Source organism: Lithobates pipiens, unplaced genomic scaffold (assembly GCF_037356315.1).
Source record: "Lithobates pipiens isolate NorthernLeopardFrog02 unplaced genomic scaffold, aLitPip1_a1.2 Scaffold_74, whole genome shotgun sequence".
Lineage (NCBI taxonomy): Eukaryota > Metazoa > Chordata > Amphibia > Anura > Ranidae > Lithobates > Lithobates pipiens.
This window is the reverse complement of record NW_027507897.1, coordinates 606,640-629,976: the sequence shown is the minus strand read 5'-3', so window position 1 is coordinate 629,976 and position 23,337 is coordinate 606,640. Positions and strand designations below refer to the sequence as shown.

The window sequence follows — 23,337 nt, the reverse complement described above, 5'->3', positions numbered from 1 at the left end:
AAATAAAAATATGGAAGTGATGTCATGTGTTTTAATGTATTTTCGGATGACAACTATACTGACTAAATGAAAATGGTATGATCTGGTATCGTACAAGGAAAAGGTTTGTCCTTGTCCAATCGAATAACATCATATGAACTGTCGTGATCGGCTCTCGAAAGTAGTGTACACACGATCCAAAAATCGTACGATTCTTCCCCGGACGACAGTTTTCGTAAGATATTCAGATTGTGTGTATGGGCCATTAGGCTAACTTTTTATAAAGTTATTGTGGAAAAACACTTGAATAACTGGAGCTAGAATGGCATTTTAAGTGAAAGGTTATGTGTTGATTCTGAAGTTATAAACTCAAAAAGAAAAGTTTTTGGGCAGATCCTAATTTTAGGTTGTGTTAGTGTAGGGTCATAGTAATGTTATGTATAAAACCAATTGAAGACTAATTATGCTCTTACCTGTCTTTGCCATTCTGAACAGACCCAGGTCCAGGATTTGCTCTATCTAGCATAGGAGAGTTTCGACTACGATTGGTGCCAGTGGACAGCACACTGTTCTACAAGAGCAAAAAGAACAAGACATGTTTAAAAATATTGTACTTTTTGCATATTTTTTTAAAGGCTCTGTCCATTAACATTCGTTATTTAAGTTACAAATGCGTGTCAGCAGAATGAATCCCTTTCCTCTGCACCTCTTGGGGGAATATATTGAGTTCTGTTCATTTCTAGCTCTAACACTTTCTCAATCCTACAGCAGCATTCTCCATAATTTGCAAATAAATAAAAATCTAGCAGCAAAGGAGATCCATTATGATATCTACAAGATGTTGGTACAGCTGGGAACTTAGGAGTGGATATTGAACAAAAGATTCAAACCAGTGAGTGATCCCACTTGGCAGTGTCTATCAAACACTGAAACATCAGTTTTGAGCAGACAGCTCCTTAAACATGAAGAAAACAATGATGTCAAATGAATTAAGCAATCCTCCTAATACACGCAAGAATTGTATTATGTCTCAAACAAATTATGCAAGGTCTTAAACATAGTTGACATTGCAAAGCTAACCAAGCCATCGAGTATAATCAATAAACTTATACTTTACTTCTCTTATTTACCATTCCTTGATGATGGGCTTTGTAACAAGCAACCAGTAAAAGTATGTCCAGCTTTTTTTTTTGTTTTGGAGAGAGTGCCTCAGGAAACGATCATATTTGATCTGGAAACCTCTGCAAAAGGTTCTCTGTTGGGACCCATATAGGGGGGTGCTGTTCTCAAATGCAGGCCAGCAAAGTCCCATTAATTTCAATAGAGTGATGTAGAGGACAGTTCAAATCAAATTTATTTTGAATTCCCATACAAGTCTTAAGCCTCGTACACACGATCGGATCGATGGCCAACAAAACCGTGGACTTTTGTCAGAAGGGCGTTGGCTCAAACTTGTCTTGCATATACACGGCACACAATTGGCCAACAATCACAAACGTAGTGACGTACTACATGGTTTTTCAGCTCTTTAGCACCACCCTTTGGGCTCCTTCTGCTAATTTCGTGTTAGTAGAAGTTTGGCGAGTGTTGATTCAAGCTTTTCATTTTGTGCTTTTTATTTTGTGCTTTTTATTTTGTTCTTTTTATTTTGTTCTTTTTATTTTGTTCTTTTTATTTTGTTCTTTTTATTTTGTTCTTTTTATTTTGTTCTTTTTATTTTGTTCTTTTTATTTTGTTCTTTTTATTTTGTTCTTTTTATTTTGTTTCTGAATGGCCGTTCGTCAACCAGACATGTTGCAGAATCGGAGAGGGGAGAACGTGTTATTTATTATTGGCCTTGGAGTTATTGCTTTGACATTTTTTGGTTGAATAATGATCTGATTTGGTATATTTTCTATATTTTTGGATGCATAGAATGCACTTTTTGGTTAAGTTCTATTGGCAGATAGCATGTCTAATTTTATTTGTTTTCTTTTTTTAATGCACAATAAAAAAATTGTGGAGAATACTACTTGGCTATGTGTTTTACTTAGAATAGCAGTTTGGGAGTAGGCAGGTACATTTAAAAAAATACAATGTGAAATTGACAAGGGACAGCAACATAGTTTTATCTTTGATCTTAAAAACTACAGGATAATAGAGTTGTGGTAACTTGCCCAAATCAGAAAAAAAAACCCATAAATATTATTCTTGATATCACTAGACAAAAAAAAAGCCTTTTGCAATAAATTTTAAAACCTGCTAGCCAACATTTGTCCGCGGAATAACCGACAACAATTGTCTGATGGCGCATACACACGATCGGATTTTCTGCCGACAGCCTGTCATCACACATTTCCCATCAGACAATCCGATCATGTGTATGAGGCTTAAGGGTGTGCGAAATCTGCTAGAAGCAGTTTAAATGAGGGGAGAAGGTAAAATGCAAGTCAAATGCACCGGTCAATGTATTCTGATTGATCTCGGAAGCATCTCAAACCGATGCCAAACTATTGCCATTGACAAGCCCAAAGCCTGTCAAAATAGGCCTACAGCCGACCACAAATGGATCAAAATTCAGCCAGTTCAACAAAGACCAACCAAATTTCAAAGAATCTTTGGCCTTTCCCACTTGACAGAAGTCGATCTAACTATTTATCTAACCTATAACTTCTATCAAACAGGAATGTTGTAAAATTTTCATTCCATCGGCCACTGCACACGAAGCAGTGGATTCTGACAGCAGAAGAGTCCCACTGTCAGAATACAATAGCTCTCTTGTGTGCATGGAGGAATCCATTCATCCCAGCCTTACTTTTAATTCCTGTGGGGTGATACCAATTACCATCACATGAAACAAAGGGAATTTAACAGAGCCTCAGGAGAGCAAAAAGAAAAACAAAACAGGGATTCTACTCTTTCCTACACTCCATCCAAAACAAAAAAATAATAATAAAGAAAAGCGTGGACCTGACTTGATATATACGCTACACAGAACTATGAAACTCCCAGAGTTGTGATATGCTGCATATGTTCAAGAATACTGAGCTTTCAAGAGACATTAAAGGGACTAGTTTATCATCACCGATAGTTTGCCACAAACCTCCCTATTCATTACAGTATCTAATATATTAGCATGCAGTGCTCAGTTTTGTAAAATAATGCCTACTTTTTCAGCTGCTTATTCCACTGCCCTCCTCTCTCTGTCCTGCAGATGGCAGGATAGAGAGTGGGGGGAAATGAAATGGGCAGCTGAAAAATAAGCACTCTTGTAAAACATGTTAGGAAGGTTTGCGGCAAAAGTCCAAAAAGGTAAATACTTTAATTGGCCAATCATGAAAAAATACTTGTGGTCAAACAGGTTAGAAGTGCCAATTTGTATTTCCTCGGTAGTACAATATTAGGAGAAAGCGAAAACTAAAACAACTAGTTTTCCTTTAATTATATTTTTTCCTTAGGGAAGACAAAAAAAGGAAAAAAAAAGGACCTGTGATTCTTTTATATTATTATTCTTCAGGTTTTATATAGCTATATATAACAAACAGTATAAATCTTTTAAGGTGCCCTTGCATGTATAGGACATACAATATGTTTAAAACATATGTTTTTATTCTTATACATTTAAAAAGCTGATCATCAGATCTTTAAAGTGCATAATGTTCTGTCCACCAAAGGCACATACATTAACATAAGATCATAAATTTGACTACAGTTAAAATAATTTGACAGTCTCTCATCCACGTCCCCCACCCTTCAGCATATTACCCATCTATTCTTTTCTAATAGGAGTATTTTTCAGAATCTTGCATGTGGATCAAGTTGGAGTGGGAAAATGGCAGATTTGCGATGCATTTCATGGGTTTAGGGACTACCAAGTCTTCCGGTTCTGTGAAACTGTACCAATGAACGAAACATATCTACAGTAACATGCTATTGTAATCCAACTTCTTGTAGGGTTCATAAATATGTAGACAATAATACAAAGAACCTTTCTTCATATGGAAGGACCAGGAACTTGGGACCACCACCACACCAAAGAAAAAGTAAGGCTGGGTTCACACTATTGCGATTTGAAAGAAGATTTCTCCGCATCAAATTCGCAAATTAGGACATTGTGACCGGCTCCCAATGGAGCCGGCTCACACATCTTTAGAGTAGCTGCGGAGCGAATTGTACAGGAGTCCTGTGCATCTTCTGGTTCGTTTTAGGTCCAAATTCAGCCAACAATTCGGACTGAAATCGGACCGGAAATGTTGAACCGGGATGCACCAGACCCCTGCTGTCAGCCACTCCTTGCGGCAGTGTGAACTCAGCCAAAAAGGTATCTTTAATAGTAGTCAAATTTATGATTTTGTGTTAATGTATGGGCCCTTTGGTGGCCAGAATCTTATACACTAAGGATCTAATGATCAACTTGTTAAATGTACAAGAATAAAAACATATGCAGTTTTAATCCCACACAATGTTCTATTGGTAAAAGAACGGAAGGAGGGAGCACCAACCTTGCATTACCCAAGTGATATTTATTGAAATCTCAAGGAAAGAAACATACTCAAACAAGTGGATAATAAAAGCAAGTCCACAATAGACACAGAGCAACCAGCACACCGGAGGACCTTCCAGATAGCGGATTCGTTTCGAGGCGAGATCCCCTCTTCCTCAGAGCCCTGAGTTGGTCCGCTCTCTTTACGTTCTTTTACAGTGTTTCCATTGGGTGTCCCTTGACCCTTAGAGGGCAGCAAGGCCTGTGCATTTACCAGGAGCAATAGAAATCCTAGGCTATTTCCACTGCAATCGCACCACTGTCAAGCGCAAGAGATTTTGTTTGACTGTGAATGTTCTATTGGTATGACGGTACATTAAAGTATAGCTAAAAGCAAAGCTTTATTTTTGGATGTGAAAGGGAATAAAATAAGGGACTAGGGCGCTACCCGTACTAAGTTTAGCTGAAAATAGATATATCCTTATTTAGGTAGAACAAATCTATATTGCCACTTTAGTATTAATATTACATAGGTATTCCATAGGTTTTAGAGAGAGCTAAACCACATGTAAATGGTAACAAACCAACCAATGACAATATAAAACAATAAGAACCAGGAGAAGCAAAAAAAAAACAACAAACAAAAAAAGGGGGGAGCTAGTTCGTGGAAGCTACTATAGGAGGCCCTATATTTAGTTTGTATATTACTCCCAAATCCTATAAGAGTTATCTACTGATCACTGCCTTAGTATAAAGACCAGCTAGTTAAATTTAACTAAATAAAATTGGAAGCCTCTGCTTAAGTACATTATTCCATTATAAGGCCATTTAAACTCACAAGGCCATATAAAAATGGTCGGCAAACAGGGGCCTGAAGTATAAAGTTACACCACTATGAGATATGTGCCAATAATAAAAAAAATCCTAATGATAAAGTAATTTTTTGTGCAACGTGTTGCGATGCTGTGAAGAAATACAATAGTGCCAAAATATATTATATATATATATATATATATATATATATACACACACACACACACACACGTGTGTGCAAGTGAGCAAACTATGAAAAAATCAATTAGTATATATAGACAATAATAATATATAATACTGCATAAATATATATGATATATATTAATGCCCAATGACGTGCTAACAGATATAAATAAGCACAAGCACCCTCAGGTTAAACAAGTGCAATAGTGCAAATAAGTGCAAATAAACAGAGAATGAGTAAACTATAACTCTCATATAAAGTCCTCAAATAATCAGAGTGACGTATGTGCTCAAGCAGGCATTTTTGGATGGATTAGAGAGGGATTTACCCTCTGTATTTGTCCTGTTTACCATTACCCTTTAAAGTGGTAAAATAAACCCCCAGTTTTAGGTTGTCCCCAGAACAGGAAGAGGGGAAATCTTCCAATGGGGACACTAGTTTTGGTGACGCTGGCAACAACCAGGGATTCCCTCACTTAGAAGCGGTTTCCCCTCACTTTTGTTTAGGGGCTCAGATGGCAAAAAACTGACAAGGGTTATAAGCCTCCCTTACTCTATCCAAAAAGAAAACAAGTTTAGCCTATAGTTCCACTTTAAAAGTCCCATTTATTTTTGGTCTTCTACTGTTGATACTGTGAGGGATGTTGGTGTCAAACTGTTCAACCTCAACAACCTACATCTTGGTTATACAATATAAGGCCTCATCCACACTGCTGCTGTTAAACATATGTTTTTGTGAGTTATGGGGGGGGTTTCTGCCCTTGAACCCCCCAAACGTTATCCTATGTGTCCATGCCCACATGGATGTTTTTAAGCAGGTTAGTAGCAGGGGATTTTAGAGGATGTTTTCTGAACGCCCTAAAATCACGTGCAGAAAAGGGAATTTTGACCACAAAAAAATGCTGATCGCTGTTAAATGCGCCTAAACGCTAGGTAGCATTTATTTCAGTGGCCAGAATAAATGAAAATTCTTGTCAATGAAATGAATGCCCAAACTCCAAACGCTGCTTAACTGGTTTAAAAAAATGCAGCTTATGTGACTTTATAACAGATTTTCTCCTGTCAACAGCATTTACAAGAAACCAGTGTGCATGTGGACTAAAAGAGAAATTTACAAAGATATTTAAAAAGTAAAATAGATTTAGACATATAAACTTGCGTTTAACATCAAAGACATAGGAAATAAAGAAAAAGAATGCTTAACATGATGTTGCATGGAATACTATTAGAGATATCTCAAAATGAAGTTGTGAAACACTAAAATATTTATGCATCTCACTGTAGAGGGGGTTGGAGTGGTTCTCTTCCGCTCAAGCCCAGATAAGGGACTAGGTGGTACCCTAACTGTGCTACTGGATTTGCGACCACTCTCTCGCTCCTCGTCAGGCCGCTTGTTTTCAGCATTGTTACTTTGGGTCTTTTTGGAGTAGGAATTTGATGTCGGGATAGCTGGTCCAGCTAAAGACAAAACACAAGTATACAAAATAAGGCATTTCATTAAATCCTAATTTGCTTATTCATGAAGAAAACAGACTTATTTAAGAATACTAATATAAAGGCTAAACTCACCCTGGTCACTTAGTCTTCTTTGTTTGGTATTGGCAGATACACTGCGATGTACCTTGTGAGCAGGTGAAGGAGCTGTACTGTTGGTGATATCTGGAGGCGGTCTAGGTTTGAGGGTCATGTTGTCATTGTCCAGCTAAGGGGAACACATGGAAGACAAATAAGATTCTACTTTACGTATCTCTGATATTTAAGAGGTTGGTAATACATGAAACAATTCACAAACAATATCTATATGCAAAAACGGAAATCACACACTTCCTATACAGGTAGATCTTCATTATAAAAATTCTGTTTTACTCTTGGTAAAAATGTCTGTTTTGCTAGATCTCACAAACTACCTAAGCTGGATTTTGTTTTCCTTTTGCTACTGGGTCAGCTGTTTGAATAGCTTTAAGCCTAGTACACACTGAGATTATCAGACGAACGAACCGATCTAGACTCCATATCGAAAGTGAATAGATTACTAAAGTACAAAAGTTCTCGTATTACAGAATAAAAACTAGGAAGTAATGCAACATATTTGTATTGTATTTTTGGACGAAAAACTGTACTGAATAAATGAAAATTGACATTCTGGTATAGTATGAGAAAAATTTTCGTGTTTGTCTCTTTAGATAATTTTGCATGAAAGCTGTGTAACTACCATCAGACTAACGTACGATCGCTTTGAAAGCAGTATTTTTTTTTTTTACAATATTTCGATTGTGTGTACGAGGCTTAACTCTGGAAACCTCCACGTTTGCTTCCCAATAACCACTGTTTGTGCCTTTTTCTGATCCTAGGACTGATAAGAACTTGTAAAATAGACACTGGTTGGTTGCAGTCATGGATGACAGACTCTTCTGTCAGACACTTTAGCCATGAATTTGGCAAATCTCCCATTAAATTACTTCTGCTAAATAGGATTTTTGACTTGCCATAAAATGCTGTTTTTGGAAGTTATGCTGCTGTTTTCAGGGGATTGGACAATGGAAAACAAATCTCCTAGTACAACTTCTCCCATCATACTCTAGATTTAGGAGCAGATGCCCGTTACTGTACTTCAAAAAAAGAACTCTAAAGGCAAGTCAAAAATCCTATTTTCTTAGGCAAACATTAGGGGACACAGAATGAGTATTTCAGGTACATAGGGAAGTCCAAAAGCAGTCCAACTGAGGGGCGGGAAACATAGCAAAGAAATGCGAACATGCTCATGTAAACAAAAGGTTAAAGAGGGGGCTCAAAGCTCACAAAGCCACCTTAACAACCTTAAAGAGGGATTCCACCTAAAAAAAAAAATAATATTAAAAGCCAGCAGCTATAAATACTACAGCTGCTGACTTTTAATAAATGGACACTCACCTGTCCCGGGTTCCAGCGATGCCGGCAGCCGAGGCCGATCGATCGCTCGGCTCTCGGCTGCTGCCGTCACCATTCTAGGTGAGGGAATCAGGAAGTGAAGTGAATCGGCTTCACTTCCCGGTTCCCTACTGCGCATGCGTGATTCGCGCAGCGCAATAGGAATTCCCAGCTGACAGCTCGGTAGGGCAGGAAATGACAGGTATCGCCACCCCCCTCCCCCTGTAAGGTGCCAATTGTGACACCGGAGGGGGGAGGGTTCCGATTTAAGACCAAAGCTGGAATAGGAGAAGGTCTGAATATCCACCTGGTAAAACTTGACCAACGTGTGAACAGAAGGACAGGTAGAAGTCTTGCAATTCTGAGAAAAGGTGGCCTGATGCTGAAAAGCCCATGAAGCAATAACTGATCTAGTGGAGTGTTCTGATGTGTAAAGGAAGACCCTTGACTAAAGCTGGCCACACAGTACTCAGTTTTTAAACTGAGCCAATTTCCCGATCCATACATTTGAAGGGGATGGGGAAATCCTCACAGCAAGACTTTCCCGCTGTCAGAAGACACCGATCAGCGATACAGCCCAATGGCTGCATGCGCTAAATCAAGTGGAAATTAGATAGATCGACTTTTCATAATGGGATTTAAATTTATGCGGTTCCTGCTGAACTGGCTGAATTTAGATCCATGGATGGCCAATCTTTAGTCCAAGTTAGAATAATGAGCTCCTGAATTCACCTGGAGGTGGTGGAGCGGGAAACCAATGGTCCACTACAGGGACCCTCAGCAGGAAGAGTCAGTGTTCAGGAATTGCAAAAAGGACAGTGTTTAAAAGAAGCTGAAACAGAGATGGCAGTGTGTATCACATCCAGAAAATGCTGAAATTTCCTTTGAATTCTAGGTGCAGGACAGAGATGGAAGAACAATGTTCTGGTTAAAGTGGGAGTCCGCCGTTTTTTTTTTTTTTTAAAAGCCAGCAGCTACAAATACTGCAGCTGCTGACTTTTAAAATAATGACACTTACCCGCCCAGCGCGCCCGCGATGTCGGCACCCGAAGCCGATCTCTCGATCGTCTCTCGGGTGCTGCCGCCGCCATCTTGGGTATGGGAATCAGGAAGTGGAGCCTTGCGGCTTCATTTCCCGGTTCCCTACTGCGCATGCGCGAGTCGCGCTGCGCAATAAGCATGGTCCCCGCTGTCTCTGGGATCCGTATGTTTCCCAGCAGACAGCGAGGGACCTTCGGAAAGGGGCGTAGATTCTGCGGAAAGGGGCGTAGCTTCTGCAGATATCTATGCCGGAAGTGGGTGCAGATACCTGTACTGTACAGGTACCTGCACCCCCCTCCCCCCTGAAAGGTGCCAAATGAGCGGAAGCTCCACTTTAGGGTGGAGCTCCACTTTAAGGTGAAAGGAAGAACCACATTCTGAAGAAAAGAGGTTCAAGGCCTCAAGACAACCTTGTCACTGTGTAGCATAAGAAGGTGTTCTTTACAGGTTAAGGTCAACTCACAAACCCACCTTGTTGAGGTTAGGACAACGAAAAAGGCAACTTTCTGAGCAAGAGTAGACCAGGAAATATCCCATAGAGATTCGAAGGGTGGTTTCCAGAGAACTGAAAGAACCAGGATGAGATCCCACAGAGACACTGAAGAATGTACAGGGGGACCAATGTGAGCAGTACTCTGTACAATGGCTTTTACTAAGGAGTGAAGCAAGCAGTCTTGGAGAAATAATTTGTCCCTTGATGGTACCTAAAGCCAAATGTTGATCCAGCCCAGATCTGAGAAAAGACAGGATTAGAGTATCTCCCGGGATGGAAAAACCTAGACTATGTGAGAATGTACTTCCAAGAGTGCAAGAAGTCTGATGAAGTCAGAGCATTATGTCCGTCTATGCTAGTTTGAAGTGATTAGCATCACCAGACTTGCCCTTCATCTTTATTCTGCAGAGCAGGTGAGAAAAGAGTTTCAGAGGAGGAAAAGCTTATCTCTGGTCGAATCGATCCCACTGAGCTACCAGAGCATTTGCTGTTAAGATTGGAGGATCCATGTACCTGGGGACAAACTTGCTCAGTTTGTTGTTTAACCTGGAAGCTAGGATAGCCATGTCTGGTGTCCCCCAGCCCCATCTGTGCTTTAAAAAAAAAAAAAGAAAAAAAAAAAAAAAAAGAAGAAGACATCTCCCACCCTGAGTTTTTTTTAACATTGCTAGCGTAGCTAGTGTTACTTATCTGCGATGGCCTGTCAAGAGGCAGGCCATCATAAAAAAAAAAAAAAAAAAATCAGAGCTGAAAATATCCAAAACATTGTGCATTCTACAAGAAAGAGAACTCCCTTAAAACATTTAGAAAAAATGCAAAAATGCTGAGTGCCTAGTACCTCAGATGACTTATACCCAAGCAGCAGGTAGGTGGCCATGACTTCATTATACTTCTGATTTACAAGAGAGTCCTGGATTTCCTCTCGGGAGTAGCCCATAGTTACCATCAATTCTGTGTAGAAAAAAAAAAGGAATAAGTAAATTGGCACAAATACCTACATTGCTTCATTACTCTGGTCCTATTCTAACAATGTTTTCCACTTGCGGTATTTTAGGCCATGATGCACTTCCGAACAAGGTCTATAGCCACGCAATGCTTTTAGAATAGATTGAAAAAGTATAAAAATAATCTTTTTATCTGCTGCAAAGAAAACACTAAATGCAAAATTCTGCCATAGGCAACATCTTTGCTAGACAAATCATTGTGCAGCTGGATTTTTGTAAATAGGAAAATCACTGCACTCAAAATTAAAAGCACACCATGACAGCTTCATCTGTCATATTCAGAACAGAATCTCCATAAATAACTTACAGTGATCCTATAACCACTACAGGAGAACACCACCTTACTTCACTATCAGTGATTACAAGCAACCCCCAATTACAATAAATCCCGAACAAAGGCCAGAAATTACTAGATCGTAGAATGGAGGTAAGTGGGCATAAATTATCCAACACTACAAAGTTTGATTTAATATCGTAATATGTACACATCATCTGTTGTCTCAACCTAGTTCATCTGTTGTAGAGACAACAGGTAAAAAGTGGTTTCTTATGAAGTGTATTTAATAAAAAATGTATTTGGTGCCTTGCTCCTATTCCTTTGGGAGAAAGCCTAACACTTGTGATGCTGTGACTTCACTTCACATATTTATCTATAATTCAGCTCACTTGGATACCACAAACTTTTTCACTACAAATGATTTAGGGCCGATTCACACTAAGAACTGCATGTAAATCCCACAGAATACGATTCTGTTCCTGTGCAATTCACATGCAGTCCTGTTCATTGCGATTTCAGCCCATTCATTTTGAATGGGCTATAATCGGACCACACCAAAAGTAGTGCATGCACTACTTTTTGAAACGCACAGCAATCAGATTGCATTGTAGTCTTGTAACTTGTGATCTGGTGTGGGCAACGCACTGTGTTTGCGACCTGCGTTTGGGGTGTTAACTTTGCACTGACCCCCCCATCAGATTGCAAGGGTAGTTCGATTTTCCCACACACTTTTCACACTGGATTCTAGCGTGAACAGTCCTCAGAGAATTCTGCCAATTAAAAAGAAAAAATGTAAGACCTGTCCTTTTAGGATCCTTGTAGTCTGGAACTGGATCTATATAGGGTTTCAACTCATCATCTTCATGTCCCACATTCATCCAACGATCCCTCATGATTTGCTAAAAGAAGAAAACCAAAGTAAATCAGTCAGTAATTTTAAATCTACCAACTGGCATTTCAAAATGTAAGTGTTACAGTATACACACACACACACTATATATAATAAAGCTTATAACTTCAGCGCATACAATGTATATGCCCATATAATGTATATGCACAACTGTGAATAAATTTGTTGGTGTCCTTCCACAAAAGCAGAACCTACAATTTTCTCTGAAGGGACTTGAAACCTACAAAAGTAATTGCCATGCATAATTGTTTATTCTGCATTCATTAAAATCAGATTGATTTTTAATTCAACACAATATTAAAAAAAAAAAAAAAATGGCAGGATATTCACAAAATGATAGAACCCCTTAACCAGTGTTTTGTTGGTCAACTTTTATGGGCAAACAAGTGATTTCAGTTCCTCCCAGGGAAGCATTTGCACCCGCCAAGCCTGGCTCCTAAAGGTTTTAACCCTTTGTTAAGATAGTGTTCAAATCTAGTACAACTGAGGAGATGTCTGCCTCTAGACAGGGTTAAATTATAGTAAAAACAGCTTGCCAATCTCCCTCATAATAATAGAGATCTAAGTAGAATGTTTTCCTTGCTAGAAGATCCAGAAAAGAGCAAAAACTGCAATTTTTAAATATTTTTTTTAAAGTTACGCTATGTGAAATGGGACTTTCAGAAAATATATACCGTAGTTATCCTAATTAGCTGCAAAAGTGAAAATACCCTTTAAACTTAAAAGTGGTTAAGTTAGTGATTACAATTACTGGCTGCCCCTCTGCACATTATATCTTGTTGCTACAGAGTCTTTGTATTTAGCTGCACGATTTAAAAAAATAATAAATAAATTCTTTCACATCGCCAGTGTGTGGTCATGTGACTGATCTGAGGACTACAGCGGGAAGGGCAGAGCTTCCCCTCGGACGTCAGCCAGGAGGTAACGAGATCACACATGGGCTATGTGAAAGAAGGTATTTAGCTGCATGATTTTAAAAAACAAAGACCCTGCACAGTATATCTTGTTATTGCAGAGGGGCTGCCAGTATTGTAATCACTAAATTTGTAATAGTAGCTGGAGGGGTGGGGAGGATATGGCTCTCCCACTAGCAACAGATAGAAGGGAGGAAAGGAGGAAAGAGACTCTGAACACAGTGGGATGACAGAGGTACGTAAACCAACCAAGGTATCATGGATCAGCAGCAACAAATACTGTTGTCAGTTCCCATAGGAGGACACAGGAACAGGCAGGATCAGCCAGGTATTTTTATAACATAGAAAGGGACAAATAACACTGCACAAGCACTATGCTGTTTAACATGTTTTAAAAGGAACACCATGTCAATATGCCCCCACCCTCTGCTGTGCATCTCGGGCATCGCTTGCCCATCTGCAGGCCAGAGGCCAGCATAGCAGAACGCCGCCAGGTATAAGAGAGGGAGAAGAGCGGACACACATTGGGCCGCATACACCTGCAAACGACAATTGAGATGCATGTTACGCATCGCTGCGCACGTCAGAATGAGAGCAATAATTCTAGCACCAGTCCTCCTCCATAACACTAAACTGATGACATATAGGGGGCTTTTAAAACGTCACCTATCGAACATATAGGTTCTGACATTTGTTTCCATTTCACAGGTGGACACAAATTTAAGGTTTGACATGTGGAATATCCAATTACACTCGGCTTTTAAATTTTACTAAAAAAGAAAATGGGTAATTTATTGCGCTTTTGTGCCCCCTACTATTAACTTTAGTATGTTTTTTTACTGGAATATAGCATTTCCTAGACCTTTGCGGTAATATTGTGCGGCATAAAAAAAAAAAAAAAAAAAAAAAAAAAAAATTGTAGCTACCCCTATTTTATTCTCTAGGGCGTCTGCTTTCAGAAAAAAATATATGTTTTGGAGGGTTTATGTACTCTTCAGGCAAAGAAATCACCTGTTTTTAGAGAGGAACATGTAACATGTTCCTGCTTCTGCAGTGGCTCTGTGATCTAGGCCCTCTGTGTGACAGCGATATGGGGAGAAGTTCCCTGTACCAGCTGTCACTTTTTGACAAGACCTCGGCCAAGTGGGCTCTGCCCACACGCAACCATCATTCAGGGTGTTCTGTAAATGAATCAACTACAAGTACCAACATCCTTTGTGGATGTCAGCTCGTAGTTCTCAATAAACTACCACATTGCTGTTAAGATCTGCTGATCGCTGGTGCAATGCTTTACCTGCAAAAAAGTGCATCTATTTTTTTTTTTAAAAAGGTGAACTTAACATTTAATGGAGAAGACACCAGAGCTTACTTTGGCTGCCCAGCATGCACTTGTACTGAGCACCCAAGTTCTTCCATATGCGAGTGTAACCTGAAGGAATAAAGTTTTTTTTCCACTGGGGGTCGGTGATTCATTTACTAGCTCAGCAGATGGACTTCTGGGTGTTAAGAGAGCCCAACAAGCACCCAATCAGTTCTTGCCATACTTCAAGGTCTCTCCCCTCCCTGCTAGTCCCTGGGTGTGGTGTTGGAGACAGGCAGGGAAAGGAGTAGGGGATAAACAGCCCAATGTTAAAAACATTATAGTTTAAAGTCGCCATAACACCCCTTTTGTTTTGAAAAGCCCCAGACATTTCTAAAAGCACCTCAAATTTAAATACGGTTTTAGTTAAAATGAGTTCGTCCCTTGGACAAGTAGGTTTTTTTTTTTTTTTTTACAAAATTTCCACACTCCTGAAACTGTAGTCACAGGAACATCAAGCTGCTTAAAGATGATGATCTAGCCTTTACCTGACATGCTGGTCTATAATTTTCTTTCTGATCTCCTCAAACAACTCCCTCCTTTGCTGTCTCTGGCCCATGTTCAGGGTTGTGCACAGATTACACCAAACAGCAGAGTGACTACCTTGCTCTATTTAAAAAGGCTGAACGACTATTACAAAATTGAAGATGTGTGATACCAATTACACAAAGCTGTTTGGCCTGGGAAAAAAATAAATAAATGAAAGGCAGTAGCTACAAATACTGTAGCTGCTGACATTTAATACATGGACACTTACCTTTCTAGAGGGCCCGTGATGTCGGCACCCCAGCCATTCATCGCAAGGGAACCCGGCAGCGAAGCATTTTGGCTTCACAGCCAGTTTCCTACTATGCAATGCATGAAGCGTGCCGTGCTTTCTTACTGGACAGGAGGGCGGAACTTCCCCTTCCCCACTTCCAGGTGGCACAGTCTCCCGGAAGTAAGAAAGGGGTACCTGTGTCCCCCTCCTTTTTCCTGAAAGGTGTCAAATGTGGCACTGGAGGGGGAATAATGGGGGGAGGGAGCAGATAAGCGGAAGTTTCACTTGCTTTAAGCAGCCCATACACACAAGCCTTTTTTTATTCAAACAGCAGGTTGAAAAAAAAAAAAAAAAAAAAAAAAAAAAGAGTACTCTATTCCACCCATTCACACACTCGTGGCGGATAGGGGAATCCTTTCTGAGCTACTGCAATCTGACAGTGGGAAAACTATCCCCGCTGTCAGAATACACTAATCAGCATTGCTGGATATAGCCTGCAGTGCTGATTGAGCAGAGGAAATCCACAGGGTGTATGGCCAAGTCTGAACTATCACTAGGACCCAATTATTTATAATTGCTTCTAGGAGTACCAACAAATCTGTTCACGCCATTGTAAAATATGTTTGTAGAAAACAGCAAAAATGTATCCATTTTCAAATTTTTAACGAATACAGGAAGAACAATGGAAAGTCTAACAAGTTGCTAGCTGGATATTTAGCAGTTTTAGATATTCACAACAATAATTCATGTGGCCTTGTCAAACATTACTAATATCAGACCAAAGGCACACAACATGCACTTGCATTTAAAAATGACTGTTTACGTTTTTAGAAATTAGCTTTACAATTCTCAAGTGTTCAAATAGCTCAAGAGAAAAATGATAAACAAATTTACATGTACTCTGACATGGTTGTATCATGATCAACATTCACAATATTACTACTCCATAACTGACTTAATCATATATGCCATCTGTCTGGCAACAGCACCCTGGTCCATATCCTACCTTAACAGTGCAAATATCAAATCGTATTGCTGTCAAAAGAATTCAAACAACATAGGGGGTTCTTCTGACATTCTTTAACTTAGTCATGAACAGGAGATCCACTATTCAGGTCAATTTCTCTTTGGGGAAATTATCACTTGGTACATTAGGAAACCTCTTCTAATTTGTATGGCCAAGTAAAGTGTGTAAGTTTATAGAACCTTTGAGACCATGTTGCCTAAAGGTGGTCAGATCATATTGTACCTGTTCATAACAAAATCCTGATTTATGAACTGATTAATATTTCAAAGCTATGAACATTAAAGAGGAAGTAAATCCTGATGAGTTTACTTCCTCTTTCATTCCCTGCAAAGGTAAAGCATAATGGACTACTATGTATCACATCGCATAGTAGTCCATTATGTGTCACTTACCTGACACAGGAGCCAGCGAAGTCACTGCTGTCCCCTGTAGTCCGAGCATCCATCTTCTCATGGGTCTCGCCGCTCCGCCGATGTCATTCGGCGAAGCCGCGATGACGTGACTCCCGCGCATGCGCGTGCCTGCGCACCGCTGTCTACAGCGCATGCGCCGTAGACAGCGGTGCCTGTCTTTCGGCAAATATCTCCTAAACCGTGTAGGTTTAGGAGATATTTCTTGGACCTACAGGTAAGCATTAATTTAGGCTTACCTGTAGGTCAAAGTGTGTTGTAAGGGTTTACAACCACTTTAAAAATTGCTGTACTAGCTGTACTGAAAGATCTGACAAGTTTATCTTAGATTTAGAATTAGGAAATCCTGAAAATGTGCATTGATTAAAAGCTTGCTCTCCTTACCTCCAGTGTGCCCCTCTTGCTTGGGTTTAATATGAGGAATTTCTTTAGCAGATTTTCACAGTCCGTGGACATATAGAAAGGAATGCGATATTTACCACGCAATACACGCTCACGCAGCTCCTGAAAGAGATGGAATAAAATATTGCTTGAAACCTAAACGGTGACCAGTTTTAGCATTGAACAGATTTTTTATTTTATTTTTTTAACCAGGCATCATCAAGACTGACTTGGAGCAAGCAGGGATATCTACAGCAGGTTAAATGGGCAGTAATGAAAATGCCATTTTAAAAAAGGATATTTGACCTGCAAACATGATTTATGCTTATAAAAGGGTAAGCCCTTAGAAATTTCTAGGTCTAAATCAGTAGCAAGAAACAAGACCCCATCAATTGGATTAATGAATAAATATAGAGGTATGTTGATTGCGCTTCAGTAACAATCCAATTAGATGCTAACACTAACAGAGCAAATTCGTCCTTCAAGTAAAGAGTCGTAAAGGTAGGTTTTTTATCTTAATGCATTCTATGCATCAAAGCAGAGTTCCACCCAAAAGTTGTCTCCTCTCTCCCTCCGGTGCCACAATTGGCACCTTTGGGGGGGGGGGGGGGGTAATACGTTCCCACTTCTGGGCGTACGGGCCGCAGCCCGTGACATCAACGTGGGGCTCCCTTCCTCCTCTCCCTGTTGCCGGGCCAGAAAGAGAGGAGTGGGCCCCGCACATACGCAGTAGGGTTCCCGGCATGAAGCCATAAGGCTACACTGCCGGGTACCCTTACCCGCAATGGTGGCGGCAGCACCCGACAGCTGATGCAAACATCAGCTGCGGTGCCAACATCACTGGACTCCAGGACAGGTAAGTGTCCTATTGTTAAAAGCCAGTAGCTGCAGTAGGTGTAGCTGCTGGCTTTTATTATTTTTTTGGGTGGGAACACTGCTTTAAGATAAAAAGCCTTCTGTGTGTAGCAGCCCTCTCTTACCCGAGCCCATCTCTATGCAGCGATGTCCACAAGTCCTTTAGCTGTCCGGGACTCTCCCTCCTGATTGGTTGAGACACAGCAGCGGTGTCATTAGCTCTCGCTACTGTCAAAGTCATTTAGCCAATCAGGAGAGAGAGGGGCGGGGCCAAACAGCTCTGTGTCAGGGGCCCCCATAGCAAGCTGCATGCTGGGGGGGGGGGGGGTGGGGGGGTACTCGACAGGAAGGAGGGGCCAGGAGCAGCAAAACCACAAAAAAAAAAAAAAATCACAAAACCACTGCACAGAGTAGGTAAGTAGAACAGGTTTGTTATAAAATAAATAAATTTTAAAAAAACACGAGACTTTACAATCATTTTAAATATAAAGGTGCTGCTGATGTTTACTTTGCAACATTAACTTTTTTTTTTTAGAATACTGATGCTTTGTGATTTTTGATCACACCATTCATAATTTTTATTTGTCAGTGGCAAACACATTCACATTTGTTTCACAACATTGATATGGATTTTATTGACACTAGCTTTAGCCATAAGCGCAGCACCTTTACATTTAATTTATTTGGATTAGAGAAACCTGCATTACAAAATGCTGATGTTGTGTACTTAAAGTGAAACTATAAGCCATGCACTTGACCAAGAGACTGGCCATGTGAGATTTCTTTGCCGATTGCAAACACGCCGAGGTTGATTTACTGAATGCAAATAGACTATTCTTTTTAAAATGGAAGTTGCACTTTTTAAGGGAATTCTCCCTTAGTGAATGAGGTGAAGCGTGGCCGACTTCTATCATTCAATCAAATGCAAGCAAAAATGAAATGATTGGGCATTCTTTGAAACTGCACCAAATTCATATAGCTCTGGGAAAATTCCCTTGCTCAGTGTCATTTCCCTTGCAAAATTAACAATCTATTTGAATTTAGTAAACCATTTCTTCGGTTATGCCCAAGTATATCAATGTGATCTGCTTGTTGTGCATATGCAATCCCCAAACACTAGATGTGTAGAGTGTAGAGATCTTCAAGTATAAAAAAAAAAACCTGTTCATATGGGAATTTATGTCTTGAACTTACTAGATGCAAACATTTTGTTTTGCGAATATGAGACTTTGTACATACTAATGTGTATATTGACTGTTGCGTGATATGCATTTGAGCACATGATGCTCACTCCCATTGTGGATTCCACAATTGTTCAAAACTCATGAAATATTCCTGCACATTAGTTTACCAAATTTTGCATTGGATACTTTACCTTGCCAACTTTGACAAAGCCATGGCAGCTCTGCCAGGCTATCACATATTGTACCCAAGACTTTGAAGCACATGTACTACCATCATGGGGCCTTACCCAACCTGACCTACATCTTGCTAACTTGATGGTGGGCATTCTTTGTAAGCCTTGGGGCAGAAGGTATTGGGTTGGCATGCCAAGGCCCCTTTCTTTTTATACATCATGGGTTCTTAAAGATTTGCAAACCTAGTACCCCAATAGAAAAATTGTACTGGGATCCATGAGAAATGCCTTTAAGCTTATTACATTTAAAGTGTTTCTAAAAGGCAAGATTTGCATTTAAAAAAAAAAAAAAAAAAAAACAACAAACATGTTATACTTACCAAAGGTTTTTCACAGAGCAGCCACGATCCTCTTTTTGGGTCACCCACCAGCGCTTCTGGCACCTTTCCCCTGCTGAGTCCCCCCCCCCCCGATAGCCTGCCTAGACATCCTCTATTCACAATCAGAGTGACCCGCTTCCCACTCTCTCCTCATTGGCTCACTGGCTGTGATTGACAGTATCAGAAGTTATTGACTCACACTACTGTGAGAGCAAATGAGGGGAAAGTGACTGCTCTCATGCACATCGCTGGAGGCAAGTATGGGGGGGTGGGGGAACTGTACCCAGAAGATTATTTTTACAATGCACAAAGGTAATAAAAACCTTGAGGCTTTAGAACTACTTTAAAGCTTTTACTACCAAGAACTATAGAACACATTGTGGGCGCTTTTCTCCATTTCCATAAACTTTAGTAAAGCCAAGAGAAACAAATCTTTGTGCCTAAATTTTGTTTCAAACATGCACCAAAAATGCAGCACTTTTAAAAACACACCGTACCCACAGTGCATTGGTGTAAAAAGTGCCAGTGGATTAAAAGGGATACAATTTCCATGAATTTTTGTTCTGCTTTTTAAATCTCAAAAGCACATCAAAAAATTATCAGTGTGAAAGGACCCTTAGAGGAAATATACACAAGAGTGGGGACATATCCCGCTTACAAAGTTGTCCCCATTAGAAGATTTCCCCTCACCTCTTGCGTTGGACCAATGCTAAAAAAAAAATTTCACCAAAAAATGTAACATGTGTAAATACATTGGTTTAAGTAAATGATAATTATAAGTGTTTCGTAGTTCAGAGTTCAAGTTAAAAGATACATTGGTTACAGTTTCCATATCTCATCTAACAATGACAGGGTCTTTCATGGATAAACAAAGAACACGTCACTAATGTGGTGACGCCAACTGTGATAAGTGGCACTTTAAACATTCCAATTGAAATGTGCTATGGTATTGTTGCTAGGTGAACAAGATACCTCATCAATGATAGGTAAGGGAATCAACTGGTATTCATCCAAACTGAGTGTATGGAGTTGCATTTTAAAATGTTGAAAATTACTTTAAGGGGTTATAGCAAAAGTGCTCAAGTAGGGTAGTGGTGTATACGCATCTACTTTCACCAGAAGGAACGCTAAGATTTTACCCTTTTTGTTTCTGGTCACCAGGAAAAAAAAAAAAAAAGAAGAGGTGATGATGATCTCCAGTCTAACCATTACCCCACTATGCAAAACTAAGAAAAAAATAAAATAAAAAAAAGTTCTGTTTAGAGATACATTGCCTTAGAAAAGTATTCAAAGCCCCTTGAAATTTTCCATTTTTTTTGTCATGTTACAACCAAAAATGTAATGGTATTTTATTGGGATTTTAGGTTATAGACCAACACAAAGTGACACATAATTGTGAAGTGGAAGGAAAATGATAAAAGGTTTTCAAAATGTTTACATATATCTGAAAAGTGTGGCGTGCATTTGTATTCAGCCCCCTTTACTCTGATACCCCTAACGAAAATCTAGTGTGTGTGATGGAAAACACTGCACATTACCCTGAACACACCATTCCCACCGTGAAAAATGGTGATGGCAGCATCATGTTGTGGGGATGCTTTTCTTCAGCAGGGACAGGGAAGCTGCTCAGAGTTGATGGGAAGATGGATGGAGCCAAATACAAGGCAGAAAACCTGTTAGAGTCAACAAAAGACTTGAGAATGGTGCGGAGGTTCACCTTCCAGCAGGACAACGGCCCTAAACACAGAGCCAGAGCTATAATGGAATGGTTTTGACCAAAGCATATTCATGTGTTACGCCTTGTACACAGTCGGAAATTCCAACGGAAAAGGTCCGATTGGATTATATTGTCAGAAAATTGTGTGTGGGCTCTATCGAACTTTTTCCGTTGGAAATTCCGACTGAAAAAAAATTGAGAGCAGGATCTCAAACTTTCCAAAAAAAAAAAAAAGAAATCAGATCAGACATTTTCCGATTGTTTGTAGAGAATTCCGATCGGACAAAACGCCACGACCAAAGCTACCAAAGCTATTGGCTACTAGCCTCAACATAGTCCCATCATAACGAACGAACATCCTCACATTCCGAACAATCTGATTTTCCCACAGCTTTGTCTGACCATGTGTATGCAACACCAGTTTAGGACAAAATCCATAGGAAAAAATGAGACGGATTTTGTTGTCGGAATGCCTGACCGTGTGTACAAGGCATTAGAATGGCCCAGTCAAAGTCCAGACCTAAATCCAATTAAGAATCTGTGGCAAAACTTGAAAATTGCTGTTCAGACACGCTCCATCCAATTTGACAGAGCTTGAGCTATTTTGCAACTAAGAACGGGCACAAATTTTACTCTAGATGTGCAAAGCTGGTAGAGACATCCCTAAAAAAGACTTGCAGCTGTAATTGCTGTGAAAGGTCTAAAAAATATTGACTATGGGGGGGGCTAAATAAAAATGCATGCCCCACTTTTCAGATATTTATTTGTAAACACTTTGAAAATCATTTAGGGCTCCTTCACACGGACGTGTCCGTGTATGGAGCCCGCTCTGCTCAGCGGGGAACGCTCCGTCGATCCCCGCTGAGCAGGAAGATGACAGGTCTGTCTCTGCAGGGACGGACCTGTCAGAGCACCGTTTTCCTCTATGGGGGATCGGATGAAGACGGAACGTAGGGTCAGTTGTCACCCGATCAGATGATGGATGGAAAAATAGGTTTTTCCTCCATCACACTTTTTCGGATCGGAGCGGGTCAGATGTCAACAGACATGTTACCACTGACATCCGTCCCTCCATAGACCTCTATAGAGTGTCCGTTCAGGTCCGTCTAAAAAACTGACAGGCGGACCTGAACAGATCGTCAGTGTGAAAGGAGCCTTATCATTTTCCTTCCACTTCACAATTATGTGCCACTTTATGTTGGTCTATCAAATAAAATACATTTACATTTTTGGTTGTAACATCACAAAAGGTGGAAAATGTCAAGGGATATGAATACTTTTTCAAGGCACTGTATGCTTTTAAAAACCCATGACATAATTCTTCAGTACAGAAAAGATTTCTAACATTATTTCTGACCTTCCACCGTCATTTATGCTTGTCTCAAAAAATAAAAATAAAAAAAAACCTGCACACTGCTTTAGAAACTGAAGGTGAAAACCAATACAGGGAATCAATCATAGCGGTCTTGACCTTGCTGTATTGTCAGTATTCAGAATTGGAGATAAACAAAAAGTTAGAACAGATAGATGAATTGCTCCCAACAGAGAACAGTCAACTATATACAAGCATTTGCCACTAAGGAAAGGTCCACTTATCTCCCCCCCCCCCCCCCCCCCTTTGCCATCCCTCACCATCAACCCAGGGAACGCATGGTGAGGATACATTACAGCACTCTAGTATTTTCTTGTGAAATATAGGCTACCCTGCATCTCCTGGGCTCTTATCAGAAGGATGGTGGTGCCATGCATAAAAGCAGTGTGGCAGCACAAACATTGACTATTTATTTTTTAGTTCAACTCGCAGGCTAAATGAAAAAAAATTATCGGATTTCCCCATCCACACATTTGAAGTGGATGGGGGAATCCCTCCTGCTGTGGTATTGTATTCTGACAGCAGGGAGACTTCCCCACTGTCAGAATACAATGATTAGTGTTGCCAGTTATATCCTAGGACACTGATCATTCAAGAAAAACCTGACAGGCTGCTTGTACACAAGTCGATCAATAGACTTGTGCACAATGTGCCTGCCCATACATGGATTGAATTCAGCTGATTCAGCAGGGACCGGACAAATTTAAATCCATGTATGGCCAGCTTTAAGGAAAG

The 23,337-nt window shown here is 40.1% G+C and overlaps 1 protein-coding gene across 9 annotated transcripts in view; it reads right to left on the bottom strand.

Moving 5' to 3' along the window:
• Positions 1-23,337, bottom strand: part of LOC143959417 (serine/threonine-protein kinase MARK2-like) — a 217,891-nt gene that overhangs the window by 40,701 nt on the left and 153,853 nt on the right. For all 9 annotated transcript variants that reach the window (XM_077468060.1, XM_077468064.1, XM_077468065.1 and 6 more), the window contains exons 9-14: positions 16,925-17,044; positions 11,959-12,058; positions 10,717-10,829; positions 7,007-7,139; positions 6,717-6,895; positions 453-550 (exon numbers count right to left, since the gene is read on the bottom strand). In XM_077468060.1, coding sequence (XP_077324186.1) covers positions 453-550; positions 6,717-6,895; positions 7,007-7,139; positions 10,717-10,829; positions 11,959-12,058; positions 16,925-17,044 — 743 coding nt within the window. The remainder of the gene's footprint in view (positions 1-452; positions 551-6,716; positions 6,896-7,006; positions 7,140-10,716; positions 10,830-11,958; positions 12,059-16,924; positions 17,045-23,337) is intronic.